The sequence below is a fragment of the Morone saxatilis genome, unplaced genomic scaffold (genome assembly GCF_004916995.1).
Source record: "Morone saxatilis isolate NCDOM2014 unplaced genomic scaffold, NCSU_SB_2.0 Contig24, whole genome shotgun sequence".
Lineage (NCBI taxonomy): Eukaryota > Metazoa > Chordata > Actinopteri > Moronidae > Morone > Morone saxatilis.
This window is the reverse complement of record NW_023339807.1, coordinates 7,621,255-7,631,833: the sequence shown is the minus strand read 5'-3', so window position 1 is coordinate 7,631,833 and position 10,579 is coordinate 7,621,255. Positions and strand designations below refer to the sequence as shown.

Genomic DNA, 10,579 nt, shown 5'->3' with positions numbered 1-10,579 from the left:
AGCTATATAGTAATATATATATATACTTATAATATATAATATAGTCACCATAGTACGTATAGCGGTATACCCTGATGATATATATATATATATGTTTATCCTGTAAAGGGGAGCTTCCAATATTTTACATATACAAACCCCTCTTGGGGTGTATTATATATATCAAATAGATTTATCTGTAAAGGGGAGTCAAACTATTTTAGGCTTTTATTGTTGTACATAGGGGAATTCGTCTTATTTGCCTGGTCCCATGGGCCTGGCTTCGATTGGCTCCTTGTCGCCTTTATTAGCAGTATGCGCAATAAATGGAGGAGGGAGGGACTGATGGAGGCGATGAGGATTAACATTCAAGCTTACCATCTAACAGGTAACGACGTAAACCGATAAACAAATAATAGCAGTCTTGAACTGTTAACTGTTAACCGTGTAAGTAAAGAGGCTAAGCTTCCTCTACAGAGCAAACAGCCAGATCAATCATGCTCCTCCTAAACAACGCCATGGCACTGCACTACTGTGTTTACTGGCCTCTTCATCTCTGTGTATGCAATACTTCTCTGCATATACACATCCCCGGGTGGCGGAGAAACCAAAATGAACGCAACATTGTTGGAGGCTGGGACTGCAGGTTTTGGGATAGCGAGGAATGAAAATCACAAACTATGAGGCTGTCCACTAGATGGAGCCAAATGGCTCCTGAGGAGGCAAGACAGCTGAAGGGCATGTTTATATGGACACACTGAAGCAGCCCAAAGTGTGAAGTCAACTGGCAATGTAGTGTTTATAGGATAATATTCCAATATTATTGTTTTTTATTTGTTTTGTAGCTTGTACTTGTTTTTCAATGGGCAACGCCATTTCAAGTGTTTTTTTTTGTTCTTGGGTTTAAGCTTTGGTTTTTATTGGTAATTTTGTTTTTTACAGAGAAAGAAGAGAAGAGAGGAGAAGAGAAAGAAGAGAAGAGAAGTGAAAAGAGACAGAGAAGAAGAAAGAAGGAGAAAGACAGGAAGAGGAGACGAGGAAGAAGAGAGAGAGAGAGAGAAAAAAGAGCCCATGGCAAGGTGGAAAAATTTGCCAGAAATCAGTGCAAGTTGGGTTTTTTGTCCCTGTGGGCCCTGCGCTTAACAGGTACGCTGTTGGGTACACAACACCACAGCAACAAAGTATTTTTTGCCATATTGTCACCTGTTTTGTATTTTGGGGTGGTAACATCAAAACGCTGTGTAAAATCCAAAACTAACTTGGTTTTTTGAGGAGGCATCATCAATTCCATCCTGAAACTTGAGGTTTCTCAAACTTACAAATTTTAAAATTAGAGATAAAAATGCATTTACAAAAACCAGGAATGGTGGAAGGTTTTTGAAGAGAATTGAAAGATGTTAGGTTGTTTCCCATGGCAAGGGGAGGGCTACTACAAAATGTTACATGCAATTTTTTTGGGAGGTGTAAGGACGGTTTTTAGAAAGTTTTGAAAACCCGTAATTACGGAAAAAAAACTGTGTTGATGATTCTCTACCCTCTTGCCTGCAAAAATTCTTTTTCTCTCTTTTTTGGGGTTCTGGAATATCTCGTTTTAAACTGTAAAAGTGGCTTAGTTTTTTTTTCAAAAGCAAATCTAAAAAAGGTTCTTCAGCTCCTTCCTTAATAAAAACAATAAGCTATATGGTTTAAAGGGTTGCCTCCAATCATACAATATCCCAGGAGCAAGGCAAAACATAGGTTTGGTTGAAAAGCGAATAGGCTTCTACCAAAAAGGTGTTTTAAACCAGTTGTTTCCCCAAATGGGATAAAAGCAATACAACTTGTTTCGATTACAATGTAAATATTGTTTATAATTGTTGTTTTTTTTTTATTTTTCCTGAAGTTTATTTTCATTTGTGGTGGGTGGATTTTTTCAAAAAGGCCAAAGAAAGCACCTTAATGGCTTTTGCAAACCGGATTTACATAAAAAAAGGAAAGTTTTGCCCCCTCCCTCTTCATCCTTGCCTGCCAGACAGCGCCAGAGTCCCCACCACTTGTTTTTGAACAGTTGAAGGGCCGCATGGCACTATTGGGGCTTTTGCCATACTACGTCAGTGGGTGTGTTTTGGTGTTGTGGCACCCAATTCCAGATGTTTTTTTTTTGAAGTTTTTTACTTTTTGTTAAATTTTTGTTTTAACAAGTTCAAAATTAACTTTTGGACTTGAAAAAAAGGCAATATTAAGTTTTCCCAACTTTTAACAGCACCAAAAATGAAAATAATGGTTATTTTTGCTCACACAGTTGTGTTTTTTACATTCATTGTTTGGCCCTGGTTTTTTAAAAACGCTTTGTCAAAGAAGAAATAAAAAGTTATTAGGTGCACAGCGCTCTTCGCTACAGACAAGGTTTAATGTTTAATTAATTTTCGCCCTTCCCGGCAGCCAATGTTCCTGGTTTCCAAGTCGTTTTTGTCCAGTCTAATAAAATATTTAAGTTTTGGACCATCACATATTCTCCAGCCAAATGGGCTTTCCACCCACTTTCAAATTAACCAAGGGAACTGAGGTCTAATCAGCTTTTAATAAAACTCGAAATAGCTTGTGGTGGGGGCGGGTGCCAGTGAGTTTTTTTTAACTTCTTCTGGTTATTTTTGTTTTTAGACAAGGGGTTTGTTCCCTAATTGCTAACACTAATATTAAAATAGTTTGCCAAGAAGTTTTTAAAAACTAAAAAAAGAAACAAGTTCATTTTGGAATTCAGCTGGAGAACAGTGCGAGGTTGGAAACCAATGAACTGACTTAATGTCATTGTTTCCATCCAGTTTGAAAGTGAAAAGCTTGCGTGTGGGTGAAATAATGTTCAATGTTGATGTTCACTTTAAAATGCAAGAGGGGCCTTTGAAATTTAAAAAAAGGTTAATCAAATTAGCCCCCCATGTGCGATGAATTGAAACTAGAATTATAGTTAAATAACCATCTTAACAGTTTGAACTACTTAAACAAATATCAGGATTTCAATTGCTCCTATTTTGTCACAAAATCAATTTTTTCTATTAATGTTTGGGCTGTGAAAAAATGCAAAGGGGTAAAGCAAAATACTCAAGGCAGTGGGTTTTCCAATTCTTTGGTTGGGTTCGGGGCCCGCCACTAGGGGTCTGCCATCGCCCCTTTTCAAGTAAAAAAAATTAAAGTTAAATGGGCGTTGTAACAACCAAAAGAGCTAAGAACCAAACATCAAGGGAGAAGAAAAAAACCACTGAATTTGTTCAAAAGAATTAGCCTATTAAGTATTTTAAAAATTTTAAAAAAGACATAATAACAGGAAAAGAACTCTACAAAGAGTTGTCCCCCTAAAAATATCAGGAAAACGTAAATCTTCTGATGAATAATCCACCAAGGAAAAATTTAATCTCAAAATCAAACCCAAAATTGGGTTTAAATGCCTCAACACAAAACTCTTACAGTTTTATTTACAATCCACGTTTTTACTGGTGTAAAATAGATTGGTAATGCATTTGAAAATATAAAAATGTCCATAAATATGGTATTTTAGTTTTTGGGGTTGTTCAAGTTTTAGTCAATGAAATAGAAAGGGGATTCGCCCTTTTAAAAGGAAAAGGTTTTGGGAAAATGAAGGTTAAGAAATAACGCACAACACACCCAACACACAAATAAGTTCCCATTATCTCCAAGTTGTTTTGTTTTCCAATAAAATGCTTTTTTTAATAGAAACATGAACCAAGAGTCTCTTTCTGTAAATCTCATGAAAACAGCTTGGCAAACATCCACTACTTTTTGGCCATCCCCATAAAGCTAACACGGGAAAGTTTTGAACAGAATTTAAATCATGAAAGTTTATGCAACCCACTCTTAAAAACTCTTTGAACTAGTAATTGCGCGGCATTTCCCATAATACTTGACATGAAAAGCCAATGGACAGTGGGTTTTTTTTTAGGTGGTTCACACTAAGCGGACTAATATCTACGCATCAACGTTTTTGAACCCCTTACAATAACAGTTACAAGACAGGCAAGAAGTAAGTGGGGCGAGAAGCAATTTGGAAAAACAACCTCCAGTAATGTGAAAAACGACGTAAGGGAAAGTTTTTTTTTTGGTTATAGGTTTTTTGTGTTTAACCGTTGTTTTTGGGGTTGCAAAGTCATTTTCAACCTTTCAACCAACTCAAAGACCAAACCATCAACCGGGCCGGAATGCAAAAGAATTTTACAGAAAGGAATTTTTCTCCAAAAAGGTTTTTTTCTTCCATGTAAAAGCCTTTTCAAACTTCTAAAAATACCCAAAAAAGTTCCAATTGATTTGGAAAATGAAAGTGACAAAGACATTGGATTTGCGGGTGTTAAAATGAAGGATGTGTGTCTGAGGGTTGTTTTGTATGAGAAAAAATTTCAGGTAGCCTTCAAGTTATCAGGCAAAGGAAAGCATGCAAAAAGCTCACGAAGGCGGGTAACACACAGAACTAACTCCTTTGCTGGTCACTGGTCTCTAAAACAATAAAACCCAAAAACGCTGTCCGTTGGAAATTTGGTTCAAATCCGCTGGCTGCCTTCCTGGTTTGTGTTTTTTTCTCATGCCCAAGAAGGTTTCCAGTTTGTTTTGGGCTGTTTTTTTTTCGGTTTGAAACTCTTAAGCGAAGTCGCAGGGAACGACGTGCAAAGACAAGACCAAGACCAAGACAAGACACGCGAGGAACGGTTTCCAGTTTTCTTGTAAATATTTCCAGATGGGTTTAAAAGCTTTTCCTTTTTGAAAATGTGATCAGTTTTCATATTAAACGCTGGGTTTATACAAAACTTAAATGTCTTGTTTTAAAAACGTTATTAAGTTGTTTTTAGATAACAATTTCAAATTTCCAAGTTAAAAAGAAAACCATAGGTACCCCATTCATAACTGGGTTTGTTTTTTTTGTTTTCATAAACTTTATAATTAATTTAATTATATTTAATAACACCATGAATCTACAGCCCAAGAAATCACCTTTTTCTTCATTTAAATTCCACATTATTAACTTTTTTTTCAAAATGGTTGGTAGTGGAAAAAGGCTTTGTTTGCAGGAAAATCAATATTTATTTTTCATTTTGGTAGTCCAAATTATAAAAACTTAATTCAAGAAAGTATGTTTTATTTTTTTTAAACCTTTAAATATGGTTGTATAAGGCTTAATGTTTATCATGGTGGCCAAGAATGTCCCAAACGCAAACAAACACAATCTGTTTGTGTCATTGTCGTAAAAATTGCGGCTTTTTATGTTCAACATTTGTATCAAGCAATGTAAAAAACCCATTTAAAAAAGTGTATGTTGGGAAGAAAATGGAAGGGTGAAGAAATGGAAACACACTCACACAGAGAGAGAGAGAAAGAAGAAGAGAGGAGAAAGAGAAGAAGAGAGAAAGAAGAGAAGAAGAGCCCAATTGCCAAAAGGTTGGAAAAAATTGGCCCGATCAGGTTGGCCAGTGTGGTTCCATGTGGGCCGGCCTGCCTTTACATATCTTTTGCGTAACAACAACCCAACACAAAGTAATTTTTTCCATAATTATTCACCTGTGGTTATTTGTGTGCATCAAAAGCTGTTAAATTTGCAAATAACTTGGTTTTTTTTCCAGGAAAAAGCAATATCAATTCCGCATCTGAACTTTGAAAAAAAGGTTTCTTCAAAAAACTACAAAAGATTGTTAAAGAAGATAAAAAATGCATTACAAACCAGGAATGTGGAGTTTTGAGAGATGAAAAAAAAGATGTAAGGTGTTTTCCCATGCAAAGGGAGGGCCCGCTACTACCAAAAAATTTGTAAACAATGCAATTTTTTTGGGAGGTGGGTTAAGGAAACGGTTTTAGAAGTTTTTTTTTTGAAAAACCCCGTTATTAAAAAAGGAAAGGAACCTGTGAAAAAAAAATATTGCTACCGTCTTGCCTGAAAATCTCTCCTTTTTTTTGGGTCTGGAAATATTCTCCTTTTTACTGTGAGTGGGCTTTAAAGTTTCTTCAAGCAAGTTTCTAAAAGTTCTTTTTCAGCTGTTTCCTCTAATAAACCAAATTAGCTATATGGGTAAAAAGGTTTCCTCCCATCTCTACAAATATCGCCGGAAAGGCAAACAAACAATAGGTTGGTTGAGGCCGAATAGGCCTTCTTACCACCTATGCCATCAGTGTATGAATGTGTATGTGAATGTGACCAGCAGTTTGGGGGTTGGTAGACCAGAAAGTACATTTATTTAAATGTTTCTTTAGTGACTGTCGATGTGACTAATCAGATAATTAATACTTTTACACAAGTAGCCTACAGCTTTGAGGTACTTGTACTTGTACTTCAGTGTTTCCATTTTCTGCTACTACATTTCAAAGGGAAATATTGTACTTTTTACTCACTACATTTATTTGATAGTTTTAGTTACTACTTACTTTAAGATTCAAGCAAATATTACAAGACAAATTCAACAAATACATTCTGAAGTTTTATTGTAGATAAAGTAGTCTATATAATGTAACGTCTTTCCTGATTTATTGATTCAAAAGCTTAAATAAGCTCCCTCTCTCTTTAATCCAATAATATAATGTGTATTATTCTGAAATTGGCCATTCTGCATAGTGAGTACTTTTACTTCTGGTAATTTACCTAATTTTACTCAAGCAAAGTTTTGAATGCAGTAGATGGACTTTCTACACTATAGTAGTAATTTTACTTAAGCAAAAGAGCTGAGTAACTCTCCCACCACTGAACACAGGTTGTCTAGAGCTTGTTGCCTAAAAGGTTAAATTACTTAACTTCCAAATGACTTTTAGTCATCTGTCATATTTTTTTCTTTCTGTTGCAATTACATTTAGGAAAAAAAACATGCTTATTTATTATTTCCCTCATACTTAGAATCTATTTATTAGATTGCTTGCATTATATTTCTTTTGCCATGCTCAGTCAGTAAACCAGAAAGGTTATCTCATCTCAATTAATCTCATATTGCGACATATTGGAGTTTCAGTTCTCAGTTCTCAGTTGAATATTCAGAAACTTTCGCTCTGTGCTTTTAATTTGAAAGGTATAACCGGAAGTATTTTTTGTAATAAATCTGGCTCACTTGACACTGGTGATATGATCAAACTGCCCCACTAGAAGCTGTTTGGTCTATCATAGGCAACTGGACCGCAGAGTGCGTATTTCATTAAACACTTCAGACAGTAAACAAGTGAGCCCGGCGGCAAAAAGGGACATTTTTGTCTTTTAAAAGCTCAGAGACCAATTTGTTGCATTATGGACCCTAGCTCTGGGAGCGCCCCTCCACAAGAATGGTCTGGAGAGAAGTCCTCCATGGGCCAGATGCCACCTCCGCCCTACCACGACAACCCGGGCTACCCTCAACCCGGCCCGGGCTACCCTCAGGCCGGCCCGGCGTACCCACCGCAGCAGGTAAGAACCCCAACCCCGGACCTCACTGATACAGGCCAATGGAATAATTTAATAACAGATAACAGGTTTTATTTCATTACACTGCTAGCAGGGTAACGGCAGTGCACTTGAATAGAAGTTTATTCCAAAGTTGTTGTTTTTTAATTTGTGTGAATATTGTAGCTAACACAGAAAAAAATAAATGTTAAAGCATTTTCACATGTGTGTCACATCCCTTTATCAACTGTTCCCATAGACGTCCGTAGTTTGCGTTTTTCTGTCCTATATTACGTAATTTTGGGCTTACAGACGGTAACATGTTAGTATTTGAAGGGTTTTTGAATTATTCTTAAGTATTAGACTGTTCTGGACAGATAAGCGCTTATTATTATTATAGAAAATGAATTATGGTCTTTATTAATTCATTAGACGTGTGAACTAATCGTCTGTTGAACACAATTTGTGCTTTCATACTATTATCTAACATGGAGGCTAATCATTTCCCCCTGTTTCTAAAATTAATAAAACACTTTGATATAATGGCCTGACAGGAAAAACCAGAGCCACTAAAAGCCCCAACAATCAATTCAAGCGTCCTAGTGCCTAAGTGGTTAAAATGTTAACGGTGAAGCCTGACAACCACACCCTAAACTCCTTCATTTCCTCTTTCTCTTTTATGAATGACAAGTAGCTACCTGTTTTTGCCAAATCTGATCCAGTAATTTCATAATAGGGACCCACCCACTCATAGTTTCCATTTACAGTACTCCCCCCACCCCCTGAACCTGTAAAACCACCTGCTTTCACATCACACCTGTTTCCTTTGACCTGAAAATGAGTTTGAATTGTATTTCATGTGTGTGGCCTGCAGGGCTACGGGATCCCGCCGCAGTATGGGGGGGCAGGATATGGACAGCAGCCGTACCCCGCAAATCAGGAGTACCCAGGAAAGCCGGCCACCGTCACTGTCCAGCCCACGGTGTACATGACTCAAGGCCCGCTGGTTAACCCTGTCAATGACTACATGTGCTACTCCATCTTCACCATGCTGTGCTGCTGCCTGCCGCTCGGAATCGCTGCCCTCATCTACTCCATCTCAGTGAGTTTGAATCAGCCTTTTCTTTAAGGACAGGGGCATTTCCTCTGAGCCAGAGCCGAGTCATTGCATTCTGAATATGTGCCAATATAGTCCATCCAACAGAAGGAGGAGTATGGGCTGATATTTGTGAACTCCAGAAACTGCTACACCTAATACATTACTGCAGAGATGAAATAAATAATAATAATTTCATGGAAGAAATATTCCTCCAGTCATATTGTAAGTAATGTACATTGGTTATTCTGACTGATGAAATAGCCCTTCTATGAATTTGGATGACAGTAGAGATGTAAAAAGTATTGGGATAATGTAATGGATGCCTCAAAAACATGTGTTTAAACGCCCTAAAGCTGCTAGATAGCAGTGCTGTAATGTAAACATAAAGACTATGATATTGGATGTTACAAATACAGGATCCCACCTGTTCTGGTTTGCATTTTATTTTACTACGTGGTCTTTAAACTATAACAGTATTCCTGAGATTAGATTTTTTTACTGACCTGCCCTGACAAGTGGTGATACGTATATAATCCAGATTCTTGCCAATACACAGCCCAATGTGCACGCAAAGGTGGTTAAGTATGGGGGAGTGAATGAGAAGTTACTGGGAAGGAGTGGAGTAAGTAGACGTCTTAATGTTTTGAATGGTTGTATTAGCTGAGTGGTAATCTCAACTACTTATATACATATTTTCCCCCTTGCTCCTGGACATCCTCAGTCTTCCTTTGTTCCGACATATAGACTCACAGACACAACGGTGACGGAGACTTTGATGTGCCTGACAAGCTTATGGCAGCAAACTCTTTCCTCTTTTAAATCAAGTTATTATATTGTTATTGTTTAGTTTTTTTATGCTTATCTGTGGTTTCTTTGCATTGTTTTGATCAGTCTTTTTGAAAAGTATGTAGTAATGCATTTTCCTATCAAGTTTTCCTCTGCTGTATTATCAAAAAGATGTTAGGAGCCATGTATCATATGACTGGAATGTAAGTTTTATACTTGAGAGGGACAGTAAAAAGTCATACATACATCACAAGCACTTCAGGTGTGATTCTTTAATTTTTCTTAGGTAGTCATGTATTTTTGTTTGTCTGAGGTACTCAAAAAGGTTAAATGATTTGGTTTTTTACACAGCGTCTCATTAAGTGCACACTTCTTTAGGAGGAAGTTTGTCGATTGTTTCCATGTGGTTGGTGTTCCTCGGAGTGGAAAAATTTCCTCTGTGACTTCCTACACGTCTCTTTTAACAAATTAAAAGCCAAATATAACGTTTTATTTGGCCCTAAAACCTTTTAAGGTATATTGGGTTGAGAACGAGCCTCACTTGCACATGAAAATGGACTTGTTTTGAAGCCTTTAAAGGTGCTATGAAAAAGATATGACTGATTTCCCGTGTGGTTTGGCTGTTTACACCACAATGTGTGGATTGATTTTAAACATATACATATACATATTTTTATATATATATTATATATAATATACCATCACACTTAAAAAAACCTCCCATCGTTATCAAGCCCATTTCATTGTGATTTAATTAATTGTTTATTGTTTTTTAAAACCAAATCAATTTAAGATGTACGAGTATGTTGTAAACTATCTTGCACATTGTTTGCTAGCACGCCTGTCAGGGACCAAACAGTCAAGGCAATGGCGAGAACAGGAAGTTTGTTGAAAAATAGGGTCTTTTGTTTATTTACCCAAAAATAATCAAACAATAGAAACCCAAGAATTTAACCAATAGGCCATAAAGAGGTCAACAAAATATAACTATACTCAAAACAAGGCATACAACAAACAGAAAATATGAACTCAACAAACTGACCTAAACTGAATGAGACACAAGGGAACATATATAGTGGCTTGGCCAAACAATTAACACACAAAGGGGAAAACAAAAAATGGACGCCAATTAACAGACTACTACAAGTAAAACAAACTAAACCCAAAAATCCCCCCTCCAAACATGGCAGCCACATGGTACAGCTTTAATTGGGCCATGCCAACCAGGAATATAACTGCCTCCACCCTTGCACACCTTTCTTGATGTTGCACTCCATTTAAACAGTGTATGGTTAAAAGCAAATAAATGTATATCATAACTCAAATCAAGCTATGTAATGTGC

The 10,579-nt window shown here is 36.8% G+C and overlaps 1 protein-coding gene across 1 annotated transcript in view; it reads left to right on the top strand.

Annotated features, from left to right (window-relative positions):
• The first annotated feature begins 7,050 nt into the window (after positions 1-7,050).
• si:dkey-33i11.9 (proline-rich transmembrane protein 1) overlaps positions 7,051-10,579 on the top strand; it is a 14,989-nt gene continuing 11,460 nt past the window's right edge. Inside the window, exons 1-2 of the mRNA XM_035672174.1 lie at positions 7,051-7,375; positions 8,226-8,453. Of these exons, the coding sequence (XP_035528067.1) occupies positions 7,220-7,375; positions 8,226-8,453 (384 nt within the window). The 5' untranslated portion in view covers positions 7,051-7,219. The remainder of the gene's footprint in view (positions 7,376-8,225; positions 8,454-10,579) is intronic.